General features: G+C 42.4%; 1 protein-coding gene across 6 annotated transcripts in view; it reads left to right on the forward strand.

The window, feature by feature from the left end:
- Positions 1–5,817, forward strand: part of SHISAL1 (shisa like 1) — a gene marked incomplete at its 3' end in the record, with an annotated part of 195,564 nt that extends 189,747 nt beyond the window's left edge. For all 6 annotated transcript variants that reach the window (XM_083738973.1, XM_083738971.1, XM_083738981.1 and 3 more), the window contains one exon: positions 1,189–5,817. In XM_083738973.1, the coding sequence (XP_083595099.1) occupies position 1,189 (1 nt within the window). The remainder of the gene's footprint in view (positions 1–1,188) is intronic.
- Positions 5,818–17,999: the final 12,182 nt, after the last annotated feature.

Below are 17,999 nucleotides of genomic sequence, written 5' to 3' on the forward strand. Positions count from 1 at the left end.
AAGTAGATAAATAGGTACCGCTCCGGCGGGAAGGTAAACGGCGTCTCTGTGCGTTGCTTTGGTTCACCAGAAGCAGCTTAGTCCTGCTGGCCACATGACCCGGAAGCTGTACGCCGGCTCCCTTGGCCAATAAAGCAAGATGAGCGCCGCAACCCCAGTGTCGGCCATGACTGGACCTAATGGTCAGGAGTCCCTTTACCTTTACAATGCATACTGTATGAGAACACAAACTGGGTAGTTGCTTCAGTTCTGTCTCATACTAAATTTGAATTTTGGGAGAACCGTCTGTTATGTTTTATTTTCAATTTGTTTTATTGTGTTTGCTTTTTGCAATAAATATTCACTTAGTTTTGCAATATGAATTAAGCTGAATGTGCTATTGTCGTTTTGCTACATCCATAGCACCTTTTGCCTTGCTGATTTTATTGCTACTTAAACATTTTACTTAGGTGGGGTGTTGTGAGAACAAGTAGAACAGGGGAGGTAAATGTCCCATGCTAAGGCTCTGTCTTCTGCAGCCCAATCCTCTGTATATTTATGCAGAAGTAATACCTGCTGAGTTTAATGTGCTTTGTTTCCACGTAAATATGGATAGAACTGCAGCTTCAGAGGATGTAGCACCATTTATTTGTCCTCAGATTTTCAGCACTGGGAAGTGCGGAAATAATTCAACAAATGTTTCCTCACCAAGAGGATAATATAAACAGCTGTTAATGTTACCAAAATATCATAAAGTGTCACTTTCAGGTGACAACAGTTGTGACTTGCAGATCTTGTTATGCACCAAGCTGAACAAAATCCAAGAGCCGTGTGCTACCCACCATTTTTGCATTCCCAGCAGGGCAACAAGCATAAGTTTATTAAGATCATGGTGATCTGTGCCTGTACAGCTGTACAAACAGTAGAATTCTGGTGTAATTAACTTTATTGCTTAGTGCATGTCAGTATATCAACTACAATTTGCACAGGAAGGAGCACAATAGGTGTACTGACATTCATTCAATGATGGGAACTGTAGTTCCAGAATTCAATTTTGTTAGTGTGTCTAGGCACGTGGAAAACATACATTTTGAAATATGCTTTGAAAAAATCTGAGTTTTGGGTTTTGTTCTGTTTTTTCTCTTAAGCATTTTGGATGTAAATTATGCTGGCAATGATGTGTTTGCTATATATGTATATATTTTCCAGAAAAATATTTTGATGTGCCTCAAGATGGGAGAGGTAAGATTACAGTCCAAGAAGAGCAGCAACTTCAGTCCCAGAAGGGGGAAGAAATCTGAGTGAATGATGAAGGAAAATGGCCCAACCAAGAGATGTCTACTTGCCTGGAGAGAACCATCACTGTGTCAAGTGGGTGATAAGGAGAAATGGCTGTGAGAAAATGGCATGCAAGCAATACCTGTGGAGAACTTTGCTTATTGGGGAGAGACAAAGCTATTGCGGGGGATGCTTACTGAAGTGAAAAACAAGTTGCTCTAGTGGAAACCCAAGCTGGGAATAGGCATAGACTACAGTATGAACCTTTGGTAGATATGCTTTATTTGCCTTCCCCATCCATTAAATTGGTGTTTTCCAAAGTTCTCTAGTGAGTGTTGTCACAATATGGTAGATATAGTTCAGTTTGAATTATTTTCTCTTATCCCCCCCCACACACACACACACACAAGTGAGCCCTTTTTCGGAGCCAGAAGGAAGGACAGCACTCGTTTTAGATTATGTAATCTTACCATTTTTCTCCATGACAAGATGTCAAGCATCAATGTCATGTTTCTGAGCACACCAAGTGGCCTCTATTGCGGAATTAAGAGGAAGGCACAACCTCTTCCTTCTTGACACCAAGTGGGGGGGGGGGGAAGAGAATCTAAGACAAATAGCACCACTTGTAATAATTTAAAGCAATAAAATAGTTGTTGCCCTCTGATAAATGAGGTTTTCATAGTCCAATTCCTTTGTTTTTAAGGTACTATTTCCCTTTAACTGGCCTTAGGAATTACCTCCCCCTCAGAAACTTGATGACAGCCTTCCAGGACAGCCGAGATGCTCTTGCTAAGAAGTGTGGCAGTGGTCAAATATTGTGCATTCTGAAGCATCTTGCGTGTTTAATGGAAGGGGATATAATGTGAAGCTATGGCAATGTTTTATAGGTCGTTCTTACAAAACTCCATTAGGCACCATGACTTAACGTACAGCAAAGCACACACTGTTGCTAGTTGACAATTCAGTATCAGGAAAACACTCTCTGTTTGCTCATTTATTATTATTAGGCCTTCTCTAGAGATGCCTTTTCAAAAGGAAAGCATTTCACTTTGTGCTTTTACATTTGGGAGGAAACTATTGGTTGTTTCCCTGCAGAAATATAGTGGACAGAAGGAGGAGGTTGCATAACCAGCGATCGCGCACACAACTGGAAAAGTCCATAAACATTATCTTTGTAATATTGGTTAGTCCAGGATACAATATTTAGAAAACTGCCTTATGCTTCATCAGAATAGTGGTCTGTCTAGTACGGCATATCAAGCTCCGTGCAAGAGTATATCCAGCTTAGCTACCCAACAGCCTTTAACTGGAGACCAGAGGCTAGCAGCCCAAGATTTGGCTGATTATTTCCAGTCCATTTCTGATTCCTCACCTCTGCCAGTCCTAGCCACGTTGACTGTTCTTCTCTGCCTCTTTCCGCTCATAAACACCTCCTTCTGGCATTCCCCTAGACCACTCCCTCTCCAAGTCCCCATCCTTAATTTCCAATTCCCCATAGTTATGGCCCATACTACAGCTGTTCCACATTTCCAATGCCTTTCTGCCAACCTAGTATTCAGGCAGCTCAGCCAATCACTGCAGTACAGGGATTGAACCCAGAACCTTATACATGCAGTGTATGCTGTCAATTGCTCAACAAGCGCCATGGGGTCCTCTTCCACATACAGCAAGAACATCAAAGAGTGAGCTGGTTCCTGTTTTTCTCTTGACAGGGAAGCATATGATACAAGAAGAGAGCACAGTTCCTCCAGCTTTCCTAGGGACACCACGCCTGCTGTTGCCCTAGACATGTAGCAGCTCAGACATGAGCCATGATCCCCTCACAGTCAGCCAACTCTTAAGGGGGCCTGACTTTGCAGGTCCTTGGTACAGCCTTTCAGACTGGATGTTTTATTTCCACAGCCAGCGATGTAGCGCTCTGATGGATAGAGTTGACAAAGGTTTTCAAATCACCACTGCCTCTGAGCTGTTTTCTAGAAAGGGTTTCCCCCAATACATCTGAAGGTGTGGGATAAGAATGGAAAACACTCTCTCAAAAAGGCATTAATATTTTAAGCATTAGGATATGCAGCATTGTGTAGTCAAGAGCAGAATCTACTTGGGGGGAATTCTGTGCCCAGGTTGCCTTGATATTCTGTTTATCTTCTTTGCTGTGAAGATGATATACCTCTGGTTTTGGAGCAAACCTACTCCTTCCACTTCTCATCCCATCAGAAATCCTGTCTGCCCACTATAATCTTGTGCAGAGGAGAATAAAAATGCATACCTTTAACTGATGGGTAGAAGAGGGGGGTTTGTCATGCAGAAGTGACAGCTGATGGGAGTTGTGGTCCAAAACACCCAGAGGGCAGAAGGTTGGCAAAGGTTGTGTTAGAAGGTCAGATACCCTGCTGTTCTTTGCCCTCGGATTCTGAGGCAAGGAGCAGTTCTGCATTCTTCATAGCCACAACAGCCACTTAGCCTTTCAATGGATCTGTCACAACGTGCATAGTATTAACACAGCATAGCATCTCATTGCTATACAGAAGGGCAGCCCTGAGCTACATGCAATCTACTATGACAAATTCAGCCATGTCGATAATTCCCTTTTGACCCCACATTTGTAGACCCAGACAAATGTGGGTCTATCAAGCCTCTGGTGGGATACAATACAGTGGTACCTCGGGATGTGAACGGGATCTGTTCCGGAGCACCGTTTGCATCCCGAATGGAACGCAAGACGCATGTGCGTGGGTCGCATTTCGCCACTTCTGTGCATGATGTCATTTTGACCGTCTGCGCAAGCACAAGAGGCAAAACCCAGAAGTAACATGCTCCGTTACTTCCAGGTTGCCGCGGAGCGCAACCCAAAAGCGCCCAACCTGAAGCGTATTTATCCCGAGGTATGACTGTACAGTGTTGTCAGGATGCAAATTCTGTTGGCATTGATGGGCACAAAGTTACCATTTGTCAGTTTACGCTTCTTCAGAATTCAGGCTTAATTTAACTTAGAACACATTCTCTTTTTGAATTGATTTAGGTGTTGCCCACTCCAAAGCAGTCTTCTTGTATTCATTCTCCTGGAACACGTCAACCTGAGCAAAGTAGTTGGCTGTACTGTACTCTGGCAGGCTGTGTAGCTGCAGTTGCCGGCAACTGGTCCCACATGAGCACAGTAGCCTTAGATGCAGATGTGCATCCTATTTCACCTCCAAGGACACGTTCAGCCAGTTCTTAATAAGGCTGCAGTGAGCTACCACAGTGAAGGTGCACTGCTGACTTAAACTGGGTCTCTGAACTATCCTTCTTAAGCAACATATTTTCTCCAATAAACTCCCAAGTCACCACTTTTCATTTGGAGCAGCATTAGAATGGAATAGAGTAAAACACAGAAAATGCCACTCCAAGCTTCTATACACTGGGTTAAAACCATTCTCCACTGGGATTGTACCCCTGTGCCAAATTTCACAAGCCGCCTACCTCCCCAGCCATGTTGTGCTGCGTGGATCAGGCACTTCATGTAGTGCATTTCCTTGCCCCCACTGCACATCATTGGCAACTGTGGTCGGGGCCAAGGACACTTATGGCTGAGAAGATATGCTTGAAAACACACGGGTTATAACTGCTGAAATCTCAAAAGCCGGAGGATTGGCTGAATAAGACTGTTTGAGATGGTGGGCTTCAGGACTCTGCCAAGGTTATTACCACATCCCAGGTCTAGGAAAACCATAATCCAATATGTGAAATGGAATAAATGATATAAAGTATTCAGGAGATTGTATAATTTGTGCAGGTCACAGAATTGGAATTGCCTGGGTGCATATTTTAAATGTTTTTTATAGTATGAGTTCACACAGATATAAGAATGAAGCCTAATGAGACTATAAAGAGAGAAAAAGATTAAGATTTCATTCACCAGGCAATATTACATTTCAATTTAAGCAGTGTTTTCAGCAAATATAATTTACCTGACAGATTTACATTGAACCAAGTTTCTTTCTGTACATATTCATTCATCTGGATTTCTTCCAAACTAATCCTAAACTGTACATGAAGTTTTGTTTTGTTTTTTATAAAAAAAATCTACTTTCATTGTGATGTTGAAATTGTCACAGAGATCTTTGTAAAAAACTTGTGTTTCTGAAGGAATTTGTATTAGATAATGGTTTGTGTGACTCACTGTATTTTGTAAAGGGTTTATTTCCCTTTGGGAATTGTGTGTTTCTAATGAGCAGTTTTATGCTTCTAGTTTGTGAACGTTGTAAATGAAATGTGTTTTCTGACCCTCCATAAGGAATAGATTGATATTTGATAGATACTAACTGGTTGAGATTTTCATATTGCCTAAAATATTTGCATATGTTGATAAAAACCATATTGTAATAGAACAGTTTGCCAATGTTCAGTGATAATAAAACAAAAAAGCTCTTTATTTTAGCTGAATGTTGGATCTGACTGAGACTAACAGTTAACCTGGCCTTAAATTCAGTGTTGTATTTCCATAAGTGGATCATCATCCCACATCATTTGCTGTTTGTAATGTTTCAGAGTAACCATCAATAAAATATATATATATCAAAAGCTCCAATGTAACATGGGACTCGAAATCCAAATTTCAGAGGACAGCTACAATAGATCCACTTCCTGGCACGTCTTTGTGGTTCACATTTCAGTAGATCTACTCCATGGAGATACCTAGTTAGTTAGAATCCTCTTGTTATTCCATGTTTAAAAATTCAAAGCTGTAATTGTTGATTTATTCACTGACTAACACACCGATTCCAAAGGAAGTGTTTTGAAAACTGAACAGCTGAAGTGTAGATTGTAAACTAATTGCCTCCCTCCCTCCCTCTAATATGTAAAAAAAAAGAAACGCCAGAAAGATCTGATCAAGTTTAATGAGAAGCAAGAGAATAAAAAACCTCTTGCATAATCAACATCAATACTATACACCATTAAGGACTGGTGCTTTGAATAAAGGGGACTTAGGTGCACTTCTAAGTGCTAATGGTCACATGCTGGAGATATACCGTATTTTTCGCTCTATAAGATGCACCAGACCACAAGACGCACCTAGTTTTTGGAGGAGGAAAACAAGAAAAAAAATATTCTGAATCCCCGAAGCCAGAACAGCAAGAGGGATCGCTGTGCAGTGAAAGCAGCAATCCCTCTTGCTGTTCTGGCTTCTGGGATAGCTGCGCAGCCTGCATTCACTCCATAAGATGCACACACATTTCCCCTTACTTTTTAGGAGGGAAAAAGTGAGTCTTATAGAGCAAAAATTACGGTATATTCCATTGGCATCCATGAGATGTCATACATACAAACAAATGTATGTAAAACTGGGCTCCAGCACTTATGTTGAAGGATTGTTTTTCCATATCTAGTATTTAAACTCCTGCGCAGAGAAAACTGTGCAGAGAAGAGATTTCACCTTGTCTTCTGCTTAATAGGCTAGTTTCCTGGGTTCAGAGAGGTTTGCTTCTTTACCACAGGGAAGCAATTCCACCATGTGAGCCCCTCACAGGTGCTCTGAAATAAACCCTTCAGTTTAAAAATAATGTAACTAAAGGGGGGGAGAGAACTCTAAATCAAAAGTTATTCTTTATCAGATTTTTAAAAAAAAAATTAAATGCATCATCGCCTTCTTCAATAACTGCAGGTTTGAACCAATGAGTCAACAGCTAAACGCTAAGATCTAGCAAACATCTCATGGTGTTACTGAAAAGCAGCAGCAAGCAGTCTCTGAGGAGTTATTGAGTGGAGGAAAAATCATCCTGGTTTTCATCCTTAGAGCAAAACATAGCAACTAGAGACAGCAACCTCTGTCTTCAGAAATAAAAGATTTTTAAATCTCTGAAGAGACCAAACGCCAGGGGGATTCTTGCAGACATCAGAAGGTTACTTGATTTGAATAGAGATATCCTTGTTTAAAAGGTCTAAGATTTTGCTGTTTGGTTGGATCAGAAGAAACCTCAGAAAGGTCACAGCTCGGTGGTACAACATCTGCTTTGCATGAAGAGAGTCCCGGGTTCAATCCTGCCATCTCCAGCTTTGGTTGAAAAGGCACCTGCCCGCCTTTTATGTTCCTACCCAACCAAGTCCAGCACTCTGTTCCAAACAGCAACCAGCCAGATGCTTCTGGGTGCTCACAAGCAGCGATTGATGGAGATGACTGTCCTCCGATGTTTGTCCCAAACATCTGGTACTCATTCACAGATCATTCAGTGTCTTTGTCCATAAGCCATGGGAGTAAAAGCATAGCAAACCTATCCTCCACGAACTTCTCAAAGCCATACAAGTGTCAGGGACTGTACTGAAGAGGAATGGTGTGGATCGCCTCCCCCTTTCTGAACCTTCCCAGGACAGTATAGATTTAGAACAGTGGTTTGCAGAAGGTCATAGTTCAGAGGCTGCAGAGGGGAGAAGCTGGAAAATATTGGGGGAGCAGCAGGAAGAAGAAGCACCAGGGGAGAGACAGCTGACACTCAGTGTCTTTGGAAAGCATTCCTCACCCCCCACCCTTCTCCCAGGACCCAGTATGCATTAAGAGTAATAGAACAGAAAGCTCAGAGGCAGAAAGCACAGATCAGCCGGTGCAGGAGTGCTGTAGAATGGAGATTGGGGGGGGGGTTTACTTGGAGCAATACCATTATCTGAGAGTCAGTATCATGTTTGTTTGCTTGCTTGCTTGCCACCCATCTGACTCAGTTTACCCCAGCCACTCTGTGAGGCTTCCAACAAATTAAACACAGTAACACATCAAACATTAAAAACCTACCTATACAGGGCTGCCTTCAGATGTCTTGTAAAAGTCGGATAGTTCTTTATCTCCGTGACATCTGACAGGAGGTTGTTCTACAGGGAGGGTGCCACTACTGAGAAGACCCTCTGCCTGGTTCCCTGTAATCTCACTTCTCGCAGTGAGGGAACCGCCAGAAGGCCCTCAGAGAAGGACCTTAGTGTCTGGACTGACCAATGGGGGTGGAGACACTCCTTCAAATATACTGGGCGGAAGCCATTTAGGGCTTTAAAGGTCAGCACCAACACATTGAATTATGCGCAGAAACATATTGGGAGCCAATGTAGATGTTTCAGGACCGGTGTTATACATACATGCCAATTTTAGTTTGGACATCATGCATCAGATGAGGTGACCATGGCCATAATAACTATGTTAGTTTTTGGTAAAGACTCGTTGTTAAAGAATTTAGCATAATGAACTTAGGGGTTTCAAACATTAGAAATACAGGAGAAATAAAAATATTTTTTTTTACCTAGCATCACATATTAAGATTAAGAATAGGGTATTGATATTTAATCAGCAACAGTTAACCCTCACTGGAGAAATGGCTCTTGTGACAAAGCATCTATAGCTGAACAGAAGTAGGTGAAACTCCTGCAAGAGAGCATCAGGAACTCAAATCAAGCAAGAAACGAATCACATGGCTGAAGAATGCCCTTACTTCCTACAGTGTTTAACATCAATCACAGCCCAACTTAATATTCCCTGCATATGGTGGAGCACAGAGCTAACACAGTGACATCAGAGAAGGGCTTAACTTTGACCAGTTTCTGGCCTTTTGACCATTTGACAATCTTTCCTAAGAACTAAGCACAACACAAGGGCTCAAAATCAAAGATCTTGAAGAATGTGGATGTGTCTCTACCTTTTGAAATGATCAAAGGTAACTAGAGAGCTGTGAAACAGATTGATCCATGGGGAAGATTGTCATACATGCCATCATTTTGAACACAATACAGTCTTTCTAGTCTTCAAAATCTCTCAAGAAAATGAGTTTCACTAGTCCATGGCAATTATAATTTAATAACAAAAAGGGAAAGAAGGCCAGAAAAAGTTCCTGGCCCAGTTCAGTTTATCAGAGATATGTGTGTAAGCCATTTGTAATTCCCCAGAACATAAGAGTCTGGATGGAGTACCAAATAAATGAGCCCATCTAAACCAACGTCTTGCTCTCACAATGGCCAGCCTGCGAGCAGGAATTGAACACAACAGCACTCAAACTGTTTAATAAAAATAAATTTCAACTTGTAGACATTTCCTTGCCTATTCAAAGATATGATTCTTGCTGACCCTTGGTGTGGCTGGAATCATGCCTGGAGTCATAGATCCAGAACCAGTGGGAAGACATGACTATTTCAGATTAAGGAGCCAGTGAGCCACTAAACAAGCAGTACATCATGTTGTAAATGGACTGTACCACTTCACACTGCGTGTATGGTATTGTATGTGTTAATGCTCCACATATGACCCCCCCTCCAAAAAAAAAATCCATATAAATAGAAAACTAGCGTGTCAGGGAGAAGACTAGACCAGAATTATTTCTCTATCTCCTACCTTTCTATGTAGAGGAAATTATGCTAAAGGGTCCAGCTGTCTGATCCCTCACCTGCAATACAGTCCAGGAACAATTTCACCCTATGTTCCAAGTTCATATAAACCCAACCTCTTGCAGCCATATTCCACAGAGAGAAAGCAGTTGGTACTCTGAGCAACAACATATAGAGTGCAATAACCTAACCCCTGGAGTTGTGTGGATGGAATTTGTAGTGGTAAACTGGTGCCAACGCTGGACGATTACAAAGTCCAGGAGTAGAAAAGAAGGTGGTTTTGCTCCCTGCTTTGATTTCAGTCCTTTAGTTACAAGGGCACCTGTTGATGTACAGTGGGAGAAGAAAGAGCTGCAGGAGGCAGGATGAAAGGTGAGGTGGAGGTGGCCTTGTGATCTTCTGCAGATTTCAAATGCTGGGGAAGCAGGATGGGAGCTGCCAGAAACAAAGACTCTAAAGAGGAAAATATTTTCAAACTTCGGATAGGAGAAAGAGGAGGAGAGAGAAAACCTTTTTAGAAATGGGGGGGGGGAGGGGAGCCACATGGAAGATGCAGTGGATATGATTTCTTTTTCTGACAAGCTGAGTGAGACGCAGCTGAACAAAGACAAACCCATTTCTCTGGAATAAAAAATATCAGCAGGGGGTTGCTGAACAGAACCATTTTACCTTGGATGGATTGTATAGAGAGATGCTACATGTATTGTGATCTAGACACAAACTGCTCCCTAGAGCTTGAGGGATCTATTTTACCATCACAAAATAGCAAATTATGCTAACAAAGAACAAAGTGAAGGGGAAGAGGAAATGTGGCTTCTTGTGCTATCTTGCTATAGTTTTGAGAAAAGTGACTATTGCTGCATCATTTTGCTTAATCTAAGAGAGCTGATGTGCAGAAACATTGCACACTCGCCTTTTCCCCAAGCAGAGAGAAGTTCCAGGGATGGTGCTGATTCAGGGATCGTGTCTTTCAGAAGGAGAGATCTCTGGAGACTTACAACATTTTCAGATATTTTCTTTACCATTATATAACCATCAGAAGAGGCAAACAGCTTAAGCCTTTCCAATCAGGAATCCCCTCATTATCAGATCCCCTGAGAGAGAGAGAGCCAGCAGCCAAATAGGTTCATGAAGGTTTCTCTCTCTCCTTCTCAAAACACCAGCTTTGTTTTCATTCCTTCTCATGCACACGTGGCAACTTTACATTCTTCCTTCGGGGTGGGGGGAGCTCGCTTTTTCCAAAATGGGTCACAGGAGAGTGCCCAACTTTTTCCTAACCCATCTCAGCATTCGGAAGGAAAGGGCAATGAGAGAGAGAGAGAGAGAGAGAAACAGGGAGCAAGTTATACCCTTGCTTCTTTTCAGTCAGTCAGAGAACCAGGTAAAAAAATGCAATGGTTCTCCTAAATAGAGACAGAATGAGAAGTCTTTTGTGAGCTGCAAGAGGTGGTGGAATGTGGGCACCCAAAGTATCTCTATCTCAGTCTGCACTTCTTCTCTGAATCTCCAACCTACAGATATTACATTAAATTAATTATGAAAGTAATATCCATAAGTGTAAAGAATTTCTTCACTGCTACATTGTAAATGAATTAATTTCTAAGTACAGTGAGAAACCCAAAGTTCATAATATTAATGGAACTGATACTTTTGGCATATATGAAAGCAATAATCAGAGGAAATTTCCTTAACTTGTAGTTTTTACAACCTGTAGTGTACTTTCAGCCCATCAATAGTAAGTTCCTCAACCCCTGTGGCAGTTACTGCAGAAGGAATACGTATTTCACTTGTCCGTCTGATTATTTGACACTGCCTTCACAATGACTCAGTTGGAAATACTATGAGCTACAAGTAAAACACACACACGAGATGCTCCCAAATGCAGAAAGCCGCAGATGAATTCAGAAGAATGAACACATAGTTTCTTTTCTTTAGCAAATCTGGAAATGCTGAATCAGTCACTAGTTTAAACTTGCACAACTTGTGACACACCAAAGCTCGCCAACTACATATTTTGCCTGTGTTTTCGAGGTTCCCAGCAGGATGCAAAAATAGAAAATATATCAGTCCCCTGCTAGGCTGCTATAAATGGCTGGTGCACTGCATTCAGTTTGGGAGGGGGCAATCCGCAATCTGGGCAGGCCTGAAAGTGGGGAAGAAAAACCAATTGATGATTCTTTCCAGTAGCACCTTAAAGACCAACTAAGTTAGTTCTAGGTATGAGCTTTCGTGTGCATGCACACTTCTTCAGATACACTGAAACAGAAGTTACCAGACCCTTCTATATAGTGAGAAGGTGGGGAGGGGTATTACTCAGAAGGGTGGTGGGAATGGGTGATTGGCAGATAGCTGTGATGAGCCTGTTGACGACTCTTAACAACTGCAATAGGTCTTACAGGAAAAAGCAGGCCCTGGGAAGAACTATATGAATCTGGCATAAATATGTACAGTTATGTGTATACACAGCACTGGCACCACATGTTACCTCAGATACAGAGCATGGGTGCGTGTGCACATACCCAAATCGCTATGCTTGAACCAGCCTCCATGACATCTTTTCATGAAAAGCAAAGGCTAGCAGAACTATTTCCCTTATCCCAGTAGACATGTGTGTCCCAGATTTAAGTCTTTTTATCTCTCTTCATGTTGCTCTTAGCTTTCAGAGACTCACGTTTCCCCCCTAGAAATCATCACCACCACACTGGCTCACGTTCCTTTGCCTTTCAAGAAGGGGCAAAGATCACCCAAAATGTTGAGCTCATTGTCCCAACATGCCATGAGTGGGACTTATTGTCCACTTCACTAATCTTTTTTATGGGATGAACCTGGGTTGCTCGCAAGACACAGTGTTGTTTAGCAAAGGAAAGAGAGATGTGTATTTAACTGTCCAGGGGTTATTTACCTTACACAAACTCAGCACAATCAAGCCAAAAGAAAAACATTTTAGATCCATGTGATTAAAAGAGCTGAAACAAATTCAAAATTTGGCAAATGTTCCACTACTGCAATTTAGCTTGTGAAAATTGACAACAGAATGCACAGCCTCTCCCAGATTTTTCAGTTGAAGAAAAGCAGGACTGCGCCCAAAGTCTATAGCCCAGGGAACCAGTGGCCCTGCAAATGCTGAGAATTATAGGTCCCATCATCCCTGACCGTTGGTCCTGGAGGCTGCGACTGATGACAACTGGGGTCCAGCAACATTTAGGGAGCCATAGGTTCCCCATGCCTGCTATACTCATGTGTAAAGTTTTGTTAAACATTTTCCAAATGCCACTGAAAATGAGCTGCAAGCGTATCTGCTTGCAATATACTTCCCCCACGTTAAATAAATATTACGCCAAACAGCCTACGTTATTGACTACTCACTTGTTTGGTTTTATGATCCTGTTGGCATTGTAAACAGGACCATAAGTGGGGAAAGTGGGGTGAAGTTTATCGGTTCTTTTCTGCCCACTGCTTGAAGGTTTTTCTTCACAGACCCAGACTGATAATACTTGGCAAAAGTTCACCCAAATCAGCTGAAAAGCAGGCAAGTGTTTGGTTTTCTCCAGGAATTCACATCAGAAAAAGCCCTTTGATTCCAACACCACGCTACATTCAGAAAATCCAATTTATCTTTCCAGATGGTGGGTGTTTTTCCCAATATCTTTCTGGACCTGAGTGTGTGAGCTCTCTCTTCATCATGCCTTTATTACCCTGCAGAGACCTGGCATTCTGCATGTCAGTAATCAGTAAAAGAAGCAAAAATGGCTTTAAAAAATGTTTTTTTGGGGGGAAAGGCAACAGATCAAAGAAAATCTACAGCAAGAGCCACCTCAGGAAGGCAGAAGGGCAAGGCTAAATACTCCTGCACATTAATTAGCACAACATTTGATAATTAATTGTACTTTCTCCATGATAAATGCTACTGTGACTGAAAACTCAGTTCAAAGAGGATTATTAGTATCTCATAAGATGCCACATCTCAGTAGTGTCTGACCAACTAAAGCTCCAAAGCATAACTCAACATTTACTAAAAAAATAAGTTTTCAATGGGACTTGCTCCCTGTTAGGTGTGCATAAAAGTAGAGCCTCAGGGATAATTAGCAAATGCAAATTTTAATATTTTAAGGGAATGCTTGCATATTTATTGAGGCCACAGAGCATCTCCTGTGCTCCTGTCCTAAGAGTATGAACAACAAAGCAGCAAACAAGTCTTTCCTAACATCTTTCAGAATTTATTTAAACTAGAGTTTATCAGTTAATCTGACTCTATTCTTACCTTATTCAAGACCATGAATTTTTTCCCATTGCTGGTACTGCAAAAGTGAGGAAAGTTGTATCAGATCACCCATTATAAATGATGAGCATAGTCATACCTGGTATACATTTGCCTAGAAATATCCCAAGTCCACTTCTGCCCTCGCCTTCCTGGCCTTTTGTTCGTTTTTGCCCATATTGCTTACAATATGCCTACTTTTGTTAAATTTGCAATTATGTAAATCTTTTCATGTTGTAGCCTCATTGAGCATAGTTTTGACTGTGGAAAGGCAGCATACAAATTAATTGATGATATGTAACTGACAGCCCAGGACACGTCTTCCTGCATCTCGAAGAAGAATCATCTAGACCTCAAAAGTGTGTGCCACAATAAATCTGCTGGCATTTCTGTTGCCTCAAGACTCTCTTTGTTGTTTCATCTAACGGTGAGGAAAACTAAGCTGTTGTTTATTAAGTGACCTTACATGTCCTTCAATAACTCATAAAGACAGTGAAACTACAACTAATACAATGCAGCAGTTAGACTGGAGACTGGGAACAGCTGCTGGGCTCATATAACCCCAGTCCTAAAGGATATTCACTGGCTCCCAGTACATTTCTGAACACTGTTCAAAGTGTTGGTGCTGACCCTAAATGGCCTTGACCCAGTATACCTGAAGGAGGGTCTTCGCCCCCATCATCCAGTCTCGACACTGAGGTCCAGCACCAAGCATCTTCTGGCAGTTCCCTCACTGCAATAAGTGAGGTTGCAGGGAACCAGGCAGAGGGCCTTCTCGGTCGTGGTGTCCTCCCTGTGGAATGCCCTCCCATCAAATGTCAAGGAGGTAAAGAATTACACAAATTTTAGAAGACATCTGAAGGCAGCCCTATATTGGGAAGTTTTTAATGTTTATGTTTTACTATGTAAGCTGCCCAGAGTGGCTGGAGAAACCCAGCCAGATGGATGGGGTATAAATAATAAAATTGTTGTTGTTGTCATCATCATCAGGCTGAGGGTGGGAGGAGGTGCTAGGGTGCTCTAATGTGCCCATGGGCACACAGTAACAATTTCAAGGGGGGTGGGCTGTATGCAAGGCAGATGCTCTACCTAAGCTACCTTTAGGTTCTGGGAGTAGCACATTTATTTCAGTTTAAACAATGAGAATGATGGAAGATGGTTATTCAACTGTAAATTATTTGTCCTGGCTTTTCGTATTGTTTTTTATGTCTTCAGGCTGTTCCAAACACACACACACACATATATATGGTTTGATACATAAATAGAAAATATATGCACATATATGCTGTGTGTGATGAAGTGTGAGTCCCACACAAGCAGCAGACCTACAGTATTCAAGTCAATGTACACTCATTGGCTCACTCATAGAAGTGTCTTGGCAGGACTGGAGCCCAGGAAAGAAAAGCCTCCAGCAAATGGAGAAGAAAGTGTAGGAGACAGAGAGGGATGGAGACCAGATGCTCATCCAAGGCAGCCTCTGAATTTAGGTGTCACTAACTTGGGCCAGTATTTCCATTTTATGTTTCAATAATGCTTTGATGCCATCATAACACTGGAGACGGCCATGAAAGAAACATCCTGTTCTTAAAGGTTAAATCCTGAGAGGGCAAAAGATAAGCATTAGTGAGACTCAACAGTGTTCCCACAAGGAATCATGAGGCCAGCTTAACAGATATGTGATGCAGATGGCATCCGATTCATGCCAGGCAAATGCCAGATTCACCATCCAAGAGAATCACTAAATTCTGATCCCCAGACAAATTTCCAAGGCATCCAACTTAATTAAGTTCACTAACTCAAGCAATCTTTGCTTTATGGTGCCATTAAGGGCCTCAGATCTGTTCATTCCATTCACATAGCACAACACGGGAGGGACAACAAAGAAAGATCAAACAGGAAAATAAGCAAGAACAGGAAAAAAATGCAGTATGAAGCATCGGCGGCAAACATTTGCAGCCATTCACGATCAAAGGAATAAAGAATAAAGACAGTTCCCTTCATCTGAAAGAGAGCATTTTCAACATGCAACCATGTCCTATATCCTGCTGTGTTTAGGCAGGACAGAAAAGACTGCGTGGAAGATGGCACAGTGGAGCTTGGGAGCCACCTATTTCATTTTATTTGAATGCCATAGGCAAACGCTTCTTCCAGGTTCAGTGCACCCGACCACCCGCTTGGAATGCAATGTAAGGAGAGAGAGAGAGAAACAACTCCAGGAGCTAGTCTTCTCCAGGGAAGATCAGCAAGCAAAGATTTACAAGTGTAAGAATCCCAAAGTTTTAGGAACTCTGCTTCAGCCTTTTGAAAAGCATGGTTCTGAAAGATTGGCCTTGGAGAGAACGTCCCTTGGAGGCTCCTTTCCTTGTCTCTCTCTCAGAGCAGCAAACAATGTTGAGTTAGCAGGACATGATGTTGGGCTCATCCGGAGCTCACCCAGACTTCCTTTTTGTGCCACATTTCCCAGGCACAGATCTGCACTTTAAAGCTCTGTGTCCGAGTGCTGCTGTCCATGTCCCGGCACTTTTCCACATTTTTCTGCTGATTCGGAGCAAATCACGATCTGCAGAAAACCTGTTTGCTCCAATTCATCAGTAAAGTGCAGGATTTTCCAGGGGAAGCACTGGCACTAAAACAAAACACCACTGGAACATGGAGTTCTAAAGCCCAGACCTGTGCACAGAAACACAACACAGAAGGAAGTCCGGGGGCTTCACCACACTTACCTTTAGCCCCACTCTTTCTGTGTTTAAAAACTCTGTGTCCAAGCATTTTGTGTGCATGTGTGTCTTTGCCCTGGCACTTTCCCCATGAAAAGCCACTCTTTGGTGCCCAATCAGAGCAAACATCCATTTGAGTTTTCTGTGGGTTGCCATTTGCTCCAATTCAACTTTAAAGAACAGGTTTTCATGGGGAAAAACAGGGGTGCTCCGACACAGAGCTTTAAAGCACAGACCATGCCTGGAAAACGTGGAGGAAGGGGAAGTGTGGATGAGCCCTGGATGAGCTGATTGTTACATCACATATTTCTTTTGCTACATGTTGCAGAAGAGAAAGGAAACACAGTGGTGGCAGCTGTTCCTCTGGTCCTCTCTTACAGTGCATGGAGAAAGTGCTCTATAAGGTAAAAGGCTAACCCCAGACACCACCTTTTGCTGTAAAGCAGGTGGACATGACTTGAGGTCGGCTACTTTACCTGTCCCCCCCCCCCCGGCTGCTTTCCCCCTCCAACACCTCCCCTAACCCAACCAATTTGCTCCATTGAGTAAGGAAAAGTAGTTGAGAGGAGTGCAAGGGAAAGTGGCAGGTGGGAAGAGGGTTAAGCACAGCTATCCCATTGGCTGATGGTCAGTCAAGACCTATAAAGCCCTATACATAAAGCGCCTTGTACACCAAGGAAGGATTAAACTGAGAGCACATGCACTGTTATTGCTATCTAAACCTGAAACACATTGACGGGCCATGGGGATTAAAGGAATGTAAAAAAAGAAAGACAGAAATTAGACCTCACAAGCTGAACGTCAGCCTGCTGGACAGCATGGATCTGTGCCCTAATGAAAGCCACGATCTGACCACATAAGTCAGCAAAACCTGCTTCAAATTTTTATTCTCAGGGTTGATTATTTTCATATTACAGCCTCCTTTTTTCTTTAAAAAAAAAATTCTTTTAAGTGGACCACCCTTGGGTTAAAGAAATGGATGCAATGTGAGAAAGGGAGAATGATTCCTCTGAGAATAACCTGTCCTTCTCCTCACCTGCAACCTCTCCAATAAAAGCCCACGAAACAGTCAATAAATAAATGTCAGCGTCACCTTTTCAAACAAAGGCTTGTCAAGACAAAAAGCCAACACCATTCTGCTTTTGAATGAGCGCAGAGCATCAATCCCACCTGCAATGAAGCCTCTTTCCCAATGTGTCACTGAGGGAATCAAGATAAATATCATTAAATACCACCATCCTTTTTCCTCAAGGCAAGCCCCAGAGACATAAGAGACGTCCATTCAGAATTAATCGGCTGTGCGGAGTAAGAAGCAGCAGGAGCTTTGAGAAAGGAGATTGAATAGCAACGCCAGGGATGGGGGACACCTGGCTGCCTCAAGCACAGTCAGGACAAGGAGATGAAAATGGTACCCAAGGCCCTTCAAATCCAGCATC

The sequence above is a fragment of the Podarcis gaigeae genome (genome assembly GCF_964106915.1).
Source record: "Podarcis gaigeae genome assembly, chromosome: 5".
Classification (NCBI taxonomy): Eukaryota; Metazoa; Chordata; class Lepidosauria; order Squamata; family Lacertidae; genus Podarcis; species Podarcis gaigeae.